General features: G+C 41.0%; 1 protein-coding gene across 1 annotated transcript in view; it reads left to right on the forward strand.

The window, feature by feature from the left end:
• The window catches only part of LOC111229784 (unconventional myosin-IXa-like), a 127,647-nt gene that overhangs the window by 54,766 nt on the left and 54,583 nt on the right, over nucleotides 1–18,298 (forward strand). The window contains exons 7-10 of the mRNA XM_022756254.1: nucleotides 1,738–1,838; nucleotides 2,743–2,869; nucleotides 10,506–10,595; nucleotides 18,162–18,278. Of these exons, the coding sequence (XP_022611975.1) occupies nucleotides 1,738–1,838; nucleotides 2,743–2,869; nucleotides 10,506–10,595; nucleotides 18,162–18,278 (435 nt within the window). The remainder of the gene's footprint in view (nucleotides 1–1,737; nucleotides 1,839–2,742; nucleotides 2,870–10,505; nucleotides 10,596–18,161; nucleotides 18,279–18,298) is intronic.

An 18,298-nucleotide genomic window follows, 5' to 3' on the forward strand; every position in this document is an offset into this window, starting at 1 on the left:
GAGAAGTACGCCTCTTGTTGGCTCTGCAGCTCCTGACAAGTTCTGAGCCAAAGGAAAACAATGGAGCAGCAGATTCGGAGTGTTGGATGTTCAAGTGTAGAACAGGCAGATCCAGTGTGGATTATGGGTTCCTGTGTCTTCTCTCGCTGGCCGGTCCCTCTGGTATGTGCTAATTACAGCCTGAGAGAGGCTCGCTGCCGGAGCAGAGACATGCTGACCCGAGCGGAGGGCTTGAGGAGACACACACACACACACACACACACACACACACAAATACAGTCAACGTACAAGCACACATCCTCGCTCTCTAACCCCTTATTTAACACAGGCGCTCACTCATTTAGTATCTCATTCATGGCAACACTCATTCATTCATAAGCTCACAAACGACCACTGTATGATATCAGTGTCTCACAGTCTCCTGGGTACACAGTGTTGGCTTGGCAGGGATTCCCCCAGAAAATGTGTTAACAGAGGTGGTTTCCATCTGTTTAACTGAAATAACCCCTGAAGATTTTTAGTTTTTCCTGACTTTACAACATGCTGCTTTAATTAATTACTTCAAAGCAATTCGATTGGATTGATTAATGATCGTCATCTGCTGAGCTGAGTCAGACGATCGTGACGATGTCTTGTCGCCTGTGATCAATTTAGTGTCTACACGGTGGTCTAAACAATGATCCAACTAATTAAATATGTGACCTTTGCTATGAGACGTAGCCCGCGGATCTTCCTGCTGAAGATGAACCAACAACTTGGATTTTAGATTCGTCTTGACAAAATCCATAAAGACTTTCAACTCGACTTTGACTTTAGCACCAATGACTCATGACTTCACTTCAACATTCTCCCCAAGCCCAACAATTGAAACCGATGTTATAAACAAAGGAAGGACAATCCACTACTCTCCTGTTTCTTGAATCAATCCAACAGACCTTTTAGAAAAGCAACTGGACTGGTTGCTTGAGGTTGTTGAAGACGTTTCACCTTCATGTTTATTCAGAAGCCTTTCGGATGAGAGGTGAATCGTCTTCAAGAACCTCAGGCGACCTCAAGTCCAGTTGTGTTTGTGAAGCTCTAAGAGATATCATGACCTGGATGACTGAGAATCTTCACAGACAATCTGACAGCAGCCAGTCACATCTCATGAGCAGAAAGGAAACAGGAACAGCACTTTATAAGAGGAATATCAAGAGTTATATTGCGATATACGATAATATCGCATAATATACGATGTTATAGAGTTTTGAGAGGGTCTCAAATTAGTTTTAGTTTTATTTCTGTTAAAATTAAAATGGCATTCAATCTGGTGAAAGGTCCATGTTGACTTGTTTAAGACTTGAAACGCAACATTTAGGAATTGACTTGTGAGTAGACATGTCATATTCAAGACTTACTTTTAACCTGCAAAGCAATGACTGTGTCCTGCCTCTGATTTATAATCGATGTTATATTTTATAAATAAATTTCATTATCAGATGTTATAATTTCCTCTGACGTTAATGGTGCCAGATTTTATCTCAGACACGGTGGCCCACTTCGTATATTGACCAGTTATACGTGTGAAACCCTGCTTAGTCAAACACGTGTCGGTACTCATCAAACAAGTTGTAGTGAAGTTGGTGTGTTACATATCCATTACAAAATCCTCTGCGATGCTGATGTCTCTCTCTCTCTCTCTCTCTGTCTTTCTCTCTTCTTCTTCTTCTGTCTTTCTTTGTTTCCACCTGACACCAGCAGGACTGCTTCACAGTGGAGGGAGAGGATCTGAAACACGACTTTGAGCGGCTGCAGCTGGCCATGGAGATGGTCGGCTTCCTGCCTGCCACACGCAAACAGTAAGATGAGCTACGAGATGCAAACGGTGCCTTTATATAAATGATTGCAGAACCTGTGCAGAAATCCTATCTCGTTACATCTCTTTGTTAATGTATTACCAGCTCAGCAGATGCGGTTACATAGACAGTAACATAAGGAAACTAACTCTGCAATTATTCCTGCTCATCTGATGGTGTTGCAGCTAGGCTTGGGCGATATCCAAAATTTGATATCTTGATACAGTCCAAATATGATATTCAATATTAATATCATTGTATGTTATGTTTCAGGTATAAGTGATGCTGCCAATAAACAGCAGTTCGAAGTTCTATTTGTCACATGCCAAGGTACAATGTACTGTAAGCAAAGACTCGGCAGCAAGGCAGACTGTGCAAATAAAAAATTATGAAAAATATTGCACATAGTGGGAAATATCGCAATATTATGGAATATCAAGCCGAGCCTTCTCGGGCGGATTTCTCACAGACTCTTGCGCCGTATTGCACGTCTAGTTTAGTTCTTATTGTCTCGTTTCCAGATTGAAATCTTTACAGTGTTGTTTGTAAGGGGATGAACAGATCCTCTGAGGTCGTAGTTAAACTCTTTGGAGATAAACATGCGTGAGTCGGGAAGTGAAACTGTTTTTATCAAGTGTGTAAAGTCAGATTCTTGGCAATGCAGAGCTTCCATCAAATGTAGATTTACAATTCTGTTCACTCTCTCATTCTCCACTACAAGAAGTATTTTAAGAGAAATAATTTACGTGATAATTTATGGATTTTTTCGCTGTAAGTTTGGTGTAATAAAGAGACCATCCACTCCCTGACTTTCCATTCATTGTAAACCCTGCTCAGTGAGACAGTGGGTCAGTTTGCACAAAACAATATAAATGTGGTAACAATACGTGTCTTTGTTCCTCGACAGGATTTTCTCCCTGCTGTCGGCGATCCTCCACCTGGGAAACATCCGCTACAAGAAGAAGACCTACAGGGACGATTCAATCGACATCTGCAACCCAGAGGTGCTGCCCATCGTCTCAGAGCTGCTGGAGGTGAGAGTGTGATACAACCTTTTCACCAACACTGACTCAACAGCACGAAAGCTCAAGAATGGAGCATTAAAGCAGCCACAATCTACATGTTTTATGGAATTAAGTGCATCAAAAACTATTTTGTACAAGATCATTTCATTCTAATTATAATCTGGTTTTCATCTGAAAATAGATCCGCATTGACATGTTTGAGTCAAAAAGTACAGTTCGTTTTGTCTCACTGACTTTATGCTGTAATGCAATACTCTAAATACTTTGAAGGATAATAAAAATGAAGAATGGGAACAGGGCTTTACCACAGGGCTTGTTTATTCTCCCTAAAGCCTTTCTTTGCCATTTTGTCTCCCTAAGTTCTTCCATTACATGCCCACCCGAGATACCTAAAACTCTCTGGACTTGGTGAACTTTAAAAAACAAGTAGTGTCCATTTAAGCAAAGTTTTCTCTCTGCTCTGTATTCTGTGAGTTTTCCTCCCATATGAGGTTTTTACAGAAAGGCTTTTAGAGAAGAAGCTGAGGGCTCTCTGCATACAAGCACAGCTTGTGGTGACAGCGGAAGTTAAGAGGTGCTTCAGGTCCCAGAGAGCCGTCCAACCATCCAGTACTTCCACAAAGTACTGTTTGTATAGAGGCTATTTTCAGAGCTCTCGTGCTAGCTGCTGTTGCGTAGGCGAGCTTTCCCATCAGACAGCAACTTGTTGTTCTCCCAGTATCACCTGCATCATTACATCATATTTGAATTATTATAGACACACAACAGACATACAAATCCCAGCAATGTTTTTTTTTTTGTAATTCTTTTTTCATGACTTGCTTTTGTTTCCTTAATTTTGAGGTGAAATGTTTTTGTAATTTAATGTTTTTTTTGGTAGAGTGCTACAGATTTGTGGCTCCTGCGTCACATCTGTGGTTGGTTCAGAACTTGTCTGAATAATTGCAAGCAGATTAGTTAGTGGCAGCACTTTGTCTCTGTAAATAAAGTTCAAATGTATTTCAGCCGACCGCTCACCGACCCGATTTTTTAGTTTTATAACCAAAAGGTAAAAGTGCTTGAGACTATTCATAGACTACAGAATCGAAGCATTGTGCACAGTCTCATGTTTGTTCATTGTTCCTCTTTTTCCTATTTAGATATATTTTACCATTGTATTTTAACAACCTCACTTCTGTTTTAACTCTGCACGAACGAAAACTGAAAAGTAGTTCTCACAAACACTCACGAAGGAAACACTGAGATCATTTACTCCAGGGAAACTGGTTTTACTTCCATGTAAAACCGTTGCAATACAAGTTCACATCCTGCATTTTTAATTTTCTTTTCACTTATCCTAAGTAGAAAGAAGTGTTGTCATCAAACTGTTCTTCAAGAGTCAAAAGTAGAATTACTCATTAGGTGGCAGAATGACCCCTATACAATATTTATGGTTTACTATTATGTAATAATGTGTCAGCAGTCTTTTAATGTTGTGACTGCTTTATTATTGGGTACAGTAGTTTAAGATACAAAATTATGTTTTATCTGTAAAATCTTAATGTTCAAAGTAACTAGTAAATGCTATGAAGTTAGAAGTACAATATTTAGTAGAAGTGTAAAGTATCAGAAAATGGAAATATTCCAGTAAAGTGCAGCTGCTGTAAAATTGTTATTTAAATCCAGTATTGTGAGTAAATGCACTTAGTTACTTAGGAAGGTTTGATCTGTACAGACATTTTCCTGACCACAATCTAGTCAACAACTGAAGTACCCAACGTACAGTTATCAGTCTGAAGCTGTATCACAGAAACTTTCTAACCTGCAGACCCTATCTTAAGTGTTTGGTAACCATGGTAACTGGGGTTAGGACCGGATTTGGGAAAAAAGCCATAATAGATTAACAATTCCTGAGTGCATGTTCCTATCCTAATTGAAGACAAGAAGTGCTTCACACAAGCTTTCAAACTTCCCCAAATCTTAAATAAACTCTCCTCACTTTAGCATAATTGTTAATCTGTCCTCACTTTCACTTTTCCACCACTTAGTAAACTTATTTTATCCATATGGCTGCTCTTTTATTGCTTTTACACAACCAATAAAATGTCAACAGGAACAATTTATTTATTCAGAGGCTTATGACAAAACGCTTGTTGGTAGATACAGGCAGATCCTGCCGAGCCGCGACGACCAGCTTCGGAGAGGCCGACCCGGAGACATTGGGCTCTCCCGGTTGTGATGCAACTGACAAATGCACTTTGTTTTTTTCTTTTTTGCTAATGGATATTCTTCAAGTGAAGTGACCTTTTTTTTTTTTTTTTTTGAATCTAAGGGGTTACAACAGTACATCAGAGATAAGACAGGATTCCTAAAGTTAGTTGCTTCTGTAATATCTGTATATCTGTGTTGGAAAAATGTTACTTTATTTGTCTTAACTAAAGACTTAAGATAGGAAGGTTCTGTAAAACAGCCTTTGGTCTGTGGGTTCAGACTCTTTATTGTCCACATGACAAAGAGACACATGGAAAAACATGGAAAAACGTCCCACACAGCGTTTATAACTTTATAGTGTTTAGCTGACTTTGGGCTCATTCTTGACACTAAGTATAGACCACACACACACACACACACACACACATCGGAGCACATTGTGAGGACAGCTCAAACATCCACATGCTGTTCTGATTTACCTCAGGACTGAGCGATGGTGTCACTTCCCAGTCCCTGTTACAAACTGCAGCGATTAGCCGGATGTGCTTGTTGAGTCGCTGACAAAACAATGTCTGAAGTGTGCCGGAGACTCCTGTCAACAGCACAGCAGGGATGTTATGGCTGTGGAGACCCTGCCAGGGTTCCCCCCTTTAACATCCAGACTGGTCTCTCTGACTCCGCAGAGGTCCAGAGTGGCAGTGACGTGAGCTCAGCCACATGCTGGCCACATGGTCAGGGGGCTTGGTGTTTTAAGTTCAAGTTTATTTGGATGTCTGTTAGTTGGTGCAGAGGCAGCGGTTACTTGTCCTGAGGGACGTATAAAACATTCTTACAGTGAAGAAGAAGAAAGAAAGGGAACTAGAATACAGCTTCATGAAAGAGTCACAATTAAACAGCATTTTGAAGGAATTTTACCTCTTTAATTTGGAAACATTCCTGGTGAAACTTGTTTTGTTTTTTTGGGATGAGAAAGGGTAATGGTAAAACTGTTATATGATGTGATGCGGGTGTGTTGGGGAAATATCTGTTGGTTTTTATTAGTTTCATGAAGTGTCTTGATGAAAAAAATATAATATTTTGACACGTGAAATTAACGGATAAGGTGAGAATTAAGTTCAAGTTTACAAATTGTAATTTGTAATTGTAATTGTAACTTGATAAAAGGCTTGTACAGTATTTACTGTGATTTACACTTGACGTGCCTTTGAATTACTTTTAAATTTTAATTTGCTGGATTCTTGGATTACAGATAGATGCAAAGACCAGACACTCGTGTTTTATAGATGATGTATGACTCTATTTTAAAACCCCTTTGCATAAGCGAGACTGGCGAAATGGCTAAAATACAGCAGGTTGTTGAGGTTAGCTAAATGTAGTTTTGTGTGAGTCATGCGCGGCTGGAACCGCTTCGAGGGAAAGCTCAGCCAAAGTGCATGCACGCCGGCTTTATGGAGGTCGTAATTTGCATGAAACGCCCAGTTGCTGGAGTCGGTCTGTGATTCACATTTAACATGTAAAATGGTTCAGACAGGATGAGATGTGAACCGCCGCTCTCACTGCCACTGTGGCAAACCAACGCGAAGCACCTCTCGAGGAGAACTGATTGGCACGAGTGTGGATTGATGCATGAATAGGAACGAAACTGGCCGGGACCTCCTGTTTCCTGTGGAGGTGGAACTGGAAGAGGAAGTAGAGCTCATAGGGGCTGATGGACGGCTGACAGACTGCATCCTCCGAGCCGTGGAGCTGAGTGATTTGACCTAACCAGAAACATTCCTGCGCAGAATGGACACCAGTCCAGAGAGAGACGCGCGAATCCCAGTAAAGCGCTGAATTCGTTGATGGTATTTTAATGCTGAAAACACACCAGATCAGACCAGACCAAAAGTTTTGTTCATTCACCACAACCCGACATACAGTGGGCCGATGCATTGTGATAAATTCCTGTCAGGTTTTTGTTTCATTTCCCTCATCAGTGAACAGGAAATAATCAGGAAATGGTGGAAAATATGTTGTTAAAGGTAATTAAATATCCTGTGCCATAGTGAACAAGCACAGTATTTTTATTCCTCACACAGTAAAACAGCCATCAGTCAGTGTTATAAGACTTTGTTCCAATTAAACTCTTGTATAATAGTGTTTAACAGTGTTTATTTCGCAAACTGTTTTGCTTGCTAGGTAGCAATGAGTGAGAAACAGTAGCACAAGCATGATGACCTGAACACTCGCAAGTTGTAAACATGGCAGTCTTTCCCATCATTACCTTCTCTTTCACATGGCATGAATGCAGCATAAATGCAGATATTAACAGTTTTTTTCTTTTCTACAATAGTATTTAATGTCAAATTTATCGGTTCCCATAGTCTCTTTTATTTTTTATTTATTTAGGAGCAAAGTTCTGCTTTGTTCATTATTGAATATAAAAAACCAGTTGGTGATTGACACTGACAACTGAATATGAAGTGTGGCAGTGAGTGACTATTGTTTTAAAATGAATGTTTCTTTTGAACAGATGTACAGTAGGCGTCCTTGGCGATGCTACTGACATTGAGGTGACTGTGAGACTAATTATTCACAGCTTAATCCATTAATGACATTTAACTAGATGTGTTCTAGGATTTGGAAATCAACCCTGCAGGATACAGAGTGTCTTTGTAGTTTGTAACATATAGTGTAAATCCCAGCACTAGACAGGAAAGATGGTCGGGGTCGTCTGAGTGTGTGTCTGAGTGTGTGTTAAGATGTGATTGTGATAAAAGTCGGTCAGCTCTGATGTGGTTTTGCCTGCACAAATAATAGAAGAAAAAGGATTTGCTAACATGGAATCCGACTTGAGGTCTCCATGTCGCCGTACAAAGAAAAAGTTAATATATGAGCGGAATCACTGACCCTAAACCCACATTTAAAAATGTGTGTGTATTATGGTATTAGAGCTGTGATCATAGACAGAGCAGTGAGCCTGTTACCAAGCGACTAATACATGAAAATGTACCGGCTAAAGACCAATCACCAGGCTGCAGAATAGGCTTTGCTCTTAGTGGAGGGATTAGCAGGCAGTGTGAAATGAAGTCTGATTATGCCACCACCACCACCACCCCCCACACCAACCCACTAACTACACACACACACACACACACACACACATACACATACACACGCGCGCGCGGCCCTCCTCCTTTCCTGCCCTCAGTGTTTATGTCAAAGCCTCAACAAAGTCGGCAACTGACAAATATAGGTCCATAATGGTATTAACTATGACATTAACACCCATGCCTTTTATATGTGAAGACATCAGGCAATCACACAAAGACATGCCCCCACATGTATTCACACACACTCGCAGTCACGTGGTCTTGGCAGCAGCTGTTTGGCCCACTCCCATAATCCCTGTAGATGGAGGAGATGTGTGCGGTGACATCTGCTTCTCCCACTGTGGCCCTGTCATCAATGGATTGTCTGGGGCCAAGTTTAGAGTCTGCGCGAACTCACATGCAAGGCCACATAGTATTGTACAGTCTGTGTGAGAGCTGTTTGTGTGTGTGTGTGTGTGTGTGTGTGTGTGTGTGTGTGTGTGTGTGTGTGTGTGTGTGAGTGTGTATCTATCCTCAGAGCTGCTAATCTTGGCCAGCTATATTCGTCAGACGCAGCAGGGATATTATGAGCTTCAGTTTAGTAGAATGAAGGGTCAGTGAGGGAGGGCTGTTGTGGATTAAATTGTATCACTATGGTAATGTATATCATGATATAGTATATTTTTTAAGTCATCTTATAGATAAAATAAATAAATGGGCTGTCTGTTTTTAATATACAAAAATCCAGTTAATCCAGTATTGTGAACATAAGGCAGTCCGACTCTCTTATTTCCAACATTACTTACAATCGCCTTAATCAATCTACACTATTAAAGCTCCATATTTTACACTTTTCCTGTGTTTTATTTGAAGTGATGATCCATTAGAAGATATATTTGTGGTTTTCAGAGCCAAAAACCATCTCAATGTAGTTTTTCATCTCCTCTCTCAGGCTTCTCTCTGGAGCTCTAGTAACAACAGGTCAGTGAGCCAATCAGAATAGAGGAGGCTCTGAGCCTGTCTTCTGATTGGCTGACTGTTGAGTAATCAAATAAAAATATAGCAGTGCATTTCTCTGTGGACTAAGTGCTTTGATACTTTCACAGTGTTAATGTAGAACCTTGACCTGCTTTATAATCAGAAAAAACATGGAAATCTACTTTAATACAACATGAGACCTTTAAAGGAACAGGTACTTCTCCCTGCATAAATGCTTTAGTAACTCCCTACATATATCATCCAGTGATATGTATTACTATATCGCCCAAAGCAAACTTCAGTCATTGTGGAATGCAAACTGACTAATATTCAATAGTTTCACACTGATGGCATAAGAGGTTTTATTTTCTCCTTGCAGAGCTCCCTCTATTGCAAGATATTTGTTATACAGCCATTTTAACAAGTAGAGCAGTAGAAAATAGACCTTTAATGTTTCCATACAATTGGTGCAGGGTCCCTTTAATAGAGTTCAGAGTCAAAATCCAAAGCACACTTCTAGTAAAATATTATTTTCCTGTGATAAACTGTTGTAATTATGTTTTGGTCAGAAGTTGGACTCAGATAGACACTGATAGATTTTCAGCGTCTTCGGCAGGGCGGACGTTTACTGTTACAAGAGTTCAGGCCTCTGGTAGAAGTGTATGGTCTTCCTGTAAATGTCAAAGAGCTTAAAGGGGAATTCCACTGATTTTACACTGGTTTTAGGGATTAGTTTACTGGTCATGTGGACTACTATTCAGTCTCTGAAAACAGTCGTATAATGTGTTCTGTGGCTCTGGAAAAATAACTTCTGATTACAAAACTAGGGTCCTCTCAACTTCTGCTTAGAGACTATGGTTCTGACAAGCAGGGGGGGATGGAGTTTGAAGGACATGGACAGGCAATGGATAGGCAGGAAAGGTGTAACTGAATGTATTAAGGGAAATGTTGGATCCAGAACTAAAATTCAGGATATTTAGTCTCTGCTGCTTTAGTTTTGATATTTCTTGTCTCTTGTAAGTGCCGCAGCTCCATGGAACTGCATATTAAATTGCTTTGATAACCTGTTTGATAAAATAACCCCCCTACAGGGCATCCTTGTGTCCAGTGGTCACTTACAGCACCACATAACTGTTGTGCCCCAGTACAAATCTGTCCGGGAACTGGACCATTGCTGCATGTTATACCTTGTCTCTCCTCATGAATCCAGTCACACTGTCAAAACAAAAGCATAACAAGTCACATTAAACTACACATCCCTCCAACAGCATGTAAGAGCTGCTGGTGACATCACAGACTCCTCCAGTTTAACACTGTGTCTCTGTGTGCAGTTACCCTCATCCTGATCTTTCTGATCCGGATCCTTCTTGTCCTTGACCTTGTGTTTTTATTTTCTTTTTATCCAGGTGAAAGAGGAGATGCTGCTTGAAGCGCTGACGACCAGGAAAACTGTGACTGTCGGAGAGAAGCTCATCGTGCCCTACAAACTTGCTGAGGTGACCTTTTTAGTAACCACGCCATCCACACACCAACAAAATGTGACACCTACACACCTGAATCCCAAACACACAGACTTTATCTGATCTTCTAAAAGTGATGACCTTTTAGTGGTAAAACCCCCCCGTGAGCCTGTCAGGTCCAAAACCTAGAAGATGCTAAACGTCAAGGGACATTTTAAACATTTTTTTATAATTGTCTTCTCTGCTAATAATGGTCAGAAGGGCCTGTGTGTCATGGAGGTGGGGGTGGAGTAAATTCCAGTCTGTCTCAAGAAAGCATAGTGGAGCCGAATGTTTTGTTATGAAGTGCGTCAGCTGCGGGGGAGATTCTGTGTTTGTGTGTGTACATGCTTTGGAGCTTGTCTGGGGAGTTCGTTGTGGCACTCCCCCGGCCCCCACCTCTTCTGTCTGAGGCTCTTTTGATAGGGGTCTCTTCCTCTGCAACTTCCTGTTTCCTGTCGAGCCAAGCAACAGTGCGACATAATCCTGTCCATGCGGCCCTCTGGACTTACAGTCTGTGAAATCTAGCTTCAGGATGCCTCCACTGACCTAGATAGACTCCTATGATGTGTATCATAGTGTGTAGTATCATTAATATTCAGCAGCTTTCGTTTATCTCTCCGTCCCTGCAGCCTTTGATGGCTCTGTGCAGGATTGAATTCGGTCCAGCTCTCTCCGCTTGTGGCTGCAGGGTCTTTTGTCTGAGGAAGGAAATGCTACACATAGATAGTCTATTACTCCTCTTGGCTCCACCCCCCTCCATCTGATCTTTGGGTTAGTTTAGCCCAACAATGGTTGCTCCCGCTCTCCCACACCCCCATCCCTGCAGTCATGTGGTCTTGTCTCAGGAATGTGCAACCTCCACTGGAATATACAGTACAGAGGCCAGAAACCAGATCCTGGGTCTGTCTGTTTGTCTCTGCCTCTTTCGCTCTCTTTCTCCTTCAGTCACACACATATCAAACACATAAATTCACTTTTTCTAAACTGGCTCGGCAACAGAGGCTCAGACGGTGTGATCAGAAACCTAATCCTGGGCGGGGGGCCGCAGCTACGATAAACCCTGTCCTGCAGCTTCTGGTGTCATGCCATGGAAATTCTCCCCTGTCCTTAAAGATGAACATAGAATAGCATTAGAAGAAATCTGCAACAGTATCTTCAAAGAGAGGGAAATGACCTGTTACCACACTGCAGTATGTCTGTGCCTACATTAAAATACCCTGTAGAGTGTTTGACCACGAGCAGAGCAATGAAGCAATGCTTTAATGAGTGGGCTCAGTTTGTGTTTCTATCATGCAGGAAGTCATCACTTTTCTGCTTTTCTGCTAATTGACAGTTGGTGGTCACAATGCAGCAACAAACGTAGCAATACACTAACAAAGGTAGTGAGGAAGATGATACACAGATGGTATACAGTGTTGGGGAGGCTACTTTGAAAGCTTAGCTTTGCACGCTACTAATTACTTCACAATGGAAAAAGTTGAACTACAGCAAAGCTACCAGAGGGAGAAATCTAGTTCGGTCAACTAAAGCTGCTCACAAAGAGTTGTTCAAACTACTACTACTAAAAAGATCCATGTGATGTGAAATTATAACAAAATATAATACAAAAAAAAAGTCACATGCCAGTTTATTGCGCCAACTTGTTCACAGGTCACACATAAACCAAAAAATAAAATACCCCACTATCCATGGGAAAGTGCTATAAACAATAACCACTTAATCATGGCCATGATGACTCTTCCTCAGACCGAGATTAAGGAGGTTTATCCATGATGTTGCGGGTTGTTGCTGTTTGAGCAACGCCCCTTAGTTTTTGCACATGCACGACCCAAAGTGCGTGGTGTTGAGTGCCGGACACATGCATTGCCTGGTATGTCTTCACAGTGGCTGGGGCTGGTCAAAGGGGGTTCAGTTGCAGTAGAGGAGCAATGCTAAAATAAAAATGATATATCATTCCTTCTTTTTTATGGCCTAAAGTCATTTGTAGCTTCAGTAGTTAACTACACAGACATTATAAAAAAAAAAAAAAAAGTAATTGAACTAATTGAATCACAATGCACATTTGAAAGTAGTTGAACTACCAGCAAGATCCTGCAAAATGTATAAAATTGTATTTCATTACATGGAGTTTACATGTGTTTTTAATACCTTAAAGCCATTAGCCCCGAACTGAACAATCAACTGTAAGTCTAACCCCAAACTGTATCCTAACTACAACTCAACCCAATTCTAACCTTAAACCCTAAAACCAAGTCTCAGCCCTCAAACAACCTTTTGAAGAAGTGAAGTGAAGATCGGCCAACATGTCCTCACTTTCGAAAAATGTGAGAGCACACACACGCACATGTACACCACAAGAATAGCGAAAGCGAAGCCCTGCCCTGATCTGACCGAGGGCCATGGGAGCGAGCTGAGGCCACCTGTGGAATCCATAACACGCCTGTTTTTATACAAAGGAAATGTGGAAAAAAGAACCTGGCAAATGTTGCCAGGTTCTTCTCAGAAATGATTTCTTCCTACTTGGATGAGAAAGGCAGAGAAAACCTCGTCCACCCACCCACAGTCGAGATGGGGAGATTTGGATGAGGCGTCTGACCTGCTGATCTTGAGTGTGCTGCAAAGTAGACAGCCCCCCTGGATTCAGTGGATGGACCCTGGTTGAGTCAAGTGGGATAAATTTATGAGTAGCTCGGGTTTGGTTCCAGCATAATAGTGAGAATAAAAGTAAAAGTGATTCCTTGTTCATGAAGGGAAACTTTGCTTGGCGAGGAGGCCAGAATCTGGAGCTGAGCTTGCTACTGTCTGCGAGTGCTACCCAGGGAAACTAAAGAAGGGTTTTTTGTGGTTAAGTTACAATGTTGATTTTAGTTTTAATAATATTTTAGTTTTGAATCTGGCCTTTCATTCTTTTCACACCTCCCATAATTTTGTCCTTATGTTCTGCCTCTCACAGGCTCAATAAGTCATACACCAGGCTTCACACATGTTCTCAGATTGAAAATTATTTCTCTCTTTCTGATTAAAAGCAAAACAGGCCTCAAATCACACATTCATCACAGAAATGAATTGAAAAGGAGATTTTTAAGCAGTCATCTTGGTACAGAATGTATATTTGGGAAGGTGAACTTCTTTTGTGTTAAATAATCCATGTCCCAGTGCCAGAGAAAGAAGAAAATAGTACATTCACAAGTAAGGGAAAAAAAACCTTGACTGTAGATTGTATTCAGCCTGTGTGATTTAGAGTGAATAAAGAAAGAAATAATAACCACTCTTTGTTTCCCCACAAAATCTGAAAGAAGTGATGAAGTGACTTATATCAAGGCCACCACTTCCTTCTTCCTGTGTGAAAGACACACATGGGCAAGGTGAAGTGAGGGAGGGGGGGGAGTCACACCCTCATTCATGTGCTTTGCATTCATATAAAAGGTGAAGCTTCATATTATAAAACTGTTTCAAAGTGGTTGAAGCCTCGCAGGGAGGGTGTAGCGGTGCTGTCCCACTGCTGGGGCATTGTAAAATGTATCAGTTAACATATATAGATACACACACACACACACATACATACACACAGATAGACGAAAACAGCAACTACATAAATACTAATTAAAAACACATGCGGATTGGCATATTGTGGTGAAACACACACACAAAACATCCTGCAGCGAGGAAGCTAGCGGGCCACGTGCAGTGTGAGCTCATGCTGGTGTTTCACACCTCCTGTGGTTTTCAGGAGAAAGAAAGAGAGACAGAGATGGAAAGAAGAGAGAACAACAACTTCCCCTCAGCAGACCCTTGTAATCACAAACATAATCACAAGCTGAGAGCTGGTTTAACAGCCTGGACTATTACAGTTTACAAAAGTCTCTGATTAAGTCCTGCTAATTATTTTGTCAGTTTCTTGGGTGGCCCCGTAGAAAAACATTTTCAACCCATTCGCTTCCAGCCATGTCCCCTCCCAATTCCTAACTGGTCCCATTGTGGTGAATAATTGAATTACATGGCAAACACAGAGACAATGAATGCTCAGCGACCATGTCAAATGTTCGCATAAAATCTGCCAATCCCCCGAGTTTCCGCTGAAGCCTTTAAACCGTGATGCTTTTTGAAACGTTGTGTTATTCGTAACAAGCTTATATAACTTTGTGGGAAGAGGGACGTCACAGGCCTGCCTGCTAAAAATACCATAAACAATCAATAATGCAAGAGCGAAGAGGCAGCTTTTAAAATGCACAGTTTTGCTTCATCACGGCCGTTGGCTGCATGTGGCCTCAGCAGGCAGTTATTCAAACAGCCCTTCAAAGAGAGTGCATCCGCAGTGGGGCTTGATCAGGTTCACAGTGTCCCATAAAGGCCTCTGAAGGAGGAGGAATATTTTTTTTATTTATTGTTATGTAACCGATTTGAGACATTTTGTGTTTTTTTTTTTCAGTCGGTGTGCTCTTGTGGAGTGAGTCTGTGCGCCTGCTTTTATTTACTGTTTCGGGGATCTTCAGACCAACTTCCTGTGTTAACTTTCCTCCTTTATGTTGCTTCCATCTGAGCGAAGGTAGTAAAACAGTGTATATATGATATGTTGACTTTAATCTTTATTTAACCAGGCAAACCACAAACATAGAACATGTCTTAGTTACAGTGTAGGAAAAAATGTCAAATGTATTGGGCCCCTTTATAAGAGACAGCCAACCACACAATTACACTGAATTACTCAGAAAAATTACCTGAGCTGCCTCTTCATTATGTCATTCACACTTGTTGAGCTGTCTATATAGAAAGATGACACCCCCATTCCTAATCTTGCCTACTAAGATCTTATTGATTTCCATTACTGGTGGAAATGGCTGTTGATGGACATAGCAACAACTCACAGACAGGTTCCAAATTAAAGGAAAAACCAACATAAAGTGTCTTAATAAGGTGTTGGGCCACCATGTGCCACCAGAACAGCTTCAGTACTTCTTGGCATTGACTCTACAAGTCTCTGGACTCTACTGGAGGGATGAACACTATTTTTCTAAATGATATTCCCTCATTTGGTGTCTTGATGATGGTGGCTGAGAGCGTCAATCAAAAATCTCCCATAGGTGTTCAACTGGGTTGAGATCTGGTGACTGTGAAGACCACAGCATATGGTTCACATCATTTTCATATTCATTAAACCTTTCAGTGGCTCCTTGCACTCTATGAAGGGGGGAAATGTGATGTGATGTGAAACCAGTGTTACACTCTTTCCTGACATCCAGCTTGGCACGACTAAAACCAAAAACAATCTGTTATTGTCACTACTTTCTTGTATTTGATATAAAGAAATCCGTGCTCTTCATTAACCTGTGGTTAACTGGTTAACCAGTCAAGTGTTTGGTAAAAGAGTGAAATCCAAAGGTCCTTGTTAAAATTTTATTGGCTGCTTAGTGTTTCTAAAGAGCAGTGTGGTTTTCTGTTGTTTCTCTCACCAGAGGTTGACACACATAGTGTCCAGTTTCACCCTTCTCTATTCATTTTCTTTCTCTGCTAAATTAAATCTACTCTGATTGGATTACACAGAACATATGTCATTTAAAATGGGGGTCGCTGTTGTAATGGACAACTGGTTTAGGGTTCTTGGTGTGAAAATGTTTGACCCAGTTGAAGCAGATTTCTTTTGTCTTGTTCCACTCCCCAATTCAATCATAACACTTCCAGCTGCCAAAGAACGTGCTCCTGTGTCCAAGTCTCCATTTAAGTCTTCTTATGTTAGCTTAGCATGCCTTTCATCATGTCTAAGGAGAGCATAGTTGCTCTTTGGCTTGTTGAGACGTAATGGCTCGTCTTGGCAGTGTTGTTTTTTATGGATCAAAAAGTGATCCATAAAAAAGTTGTCCAAATAGTGATCTGCAGGTCTGGAGGCACTTAAGGCTCTGGCTCTGAAAACACCAAGTATTACAGCACCGCACACAGCACGACTACCAAACCAGGAACAGTAACTCAGAGTTGTGAGCAGTGTGGGAGCTTTAACACAGGCTCTAAATATAAAGTGGTTGCTGTTATATCCCTTTGGCATTTCCCATCTTTAAATTACAGTAGCACAGTCACTAGCAGACTCTTAGCATTGATGCCAGCTTATTTGAGCTAATAGGTATTGGTGTGCTAATGAATCTTCCTTGAGAGATTTATGCTAGCTGACTGTCTCATTTCAACAGCCTGCTGCAACAATTGTGTTGTTTGCATGTTAGCATTTGAGACAGCCACAAAAATGATAAGTATAATGTGGATTTATGGATCTTAGATCATTAGATTGTTATTTGGTTAGAGGGTTAGGATAGTTGTCATTATGCTAAAAATGAATCTAGAGCCAGCTGGCCATTAACTCATTTTAGCATTAAGGCTGGAAACAGGGGGAATGAGTTAGCCATCAATTTCTGTTTGTGTATGCAATAAACTAACAAGATATAATATTTTATTAAGTAAAATTTGATGTTATCAGCTTAAGGCTAGCTAACAAAGGCTAGCTGTCTCCACCTACTTCCAGTCTTTGTGCTAAGCGAGGCTAATCGTCTCCTAGCTTTAGCTTGTTATTTGGCATACAGATATGAGAGTCATATTGATCTTCACATCTAATAAAAGCAAATAAGCTAATTCCCAAAATGTCTGAGTACAATTATTTAGGTGAATTTCCCCAAGGGGATAAATAAAGTATCTATCTATCCATCTATCTATCTATCTATCCATCTATCTAGTCCTTAAAGATTTCACACGAACCAGTGTGAATCAAATTAGTCAATACAATATCGGAAAAAAAGAAGCATACAGGCTACCTCAGTTTCCCAGAGCATTCAAATGCTTGTTCTTTCTAACCAACAGTCCAAAACCCAAATATATTCAATTCAAAATCATTTAAAACAGCAACTTTGTCATTTTTCCTTATGGATCCAAATTATTGATCATCTCTCTGGTGATTTTGAACATAGTTTACCACAACATTTCTCACCCATCCATCTCCACTTTTCCTCATGGTTTCTAGATCTTTCTCCTCCTCTCAGTCAGTCCCGACAGATGACTCAGCTCCTGCCTGTGTGTGCAGTAGTTCATTAGACCTCTCGTCTGCCCACTTCACACGTTTAATATGACACTGATCCGGTTCCAGAGAAGCAAGAGGGAACATTAATGTTGTGTTTGTCTTCTTGCCCTGGCCTAATCTACTGCAGTTGGCAGGTGTTTGGATTTGATGTGGTGAAGTCGGCAGGTTTCTATCACATGCTACCTATAACGGTTATTAAAGTGGTAACCAGTAACAGTAGCCACAGTACAGGGTCACTTTGTGCTGCAGAAGAAGAAGAGTAGTACTGAAATGTTTTATTGGTTGCATAAGTGTTCCCACTTTAGCCTTTCAACACTTGTGGGTCGCCACTGAGAAATAAAAAATGGCTGAGCAGCAGAGGGGACTCTCTTCATTAAGGCTATGAGTGATAAAACACATTCAGAGTAGGTTTTAAACAATATTGGCTCCTGCTCCTGATTAAGAAATCCATATATTCATGATTAGGAATAAAGTGACATCCTCTGTGTGTGTGTTCTTGTGTTTAGGCGGGCACGGTGAGGGACTCCATGGCCAAGTCCCTGTATAGCGCGCTGTTTGACTGGATTGTGTTCAGGACCAACCACGCTCTGCTAAACAACAAGGATCTGGAGGACAGTTCAAAGGTAGGAATGAACACACTTAA

This window comes from Seriola dumerili, unplaced genomic scaffold, assembly GCF_002260705.1.
Source record: "Seriola dumerili isolate Sdu_G_001 unplaced genomic scaffold, Sdu_1.0 BDQW01000242.1, whole genome shotgun sequence".
NCBI classification, from domain to species: Eukaryota; Metazoa; Chordata; class Actinopteri; order Carangiformes; family Carangidae; genus Seriola; species Seriola dumerili.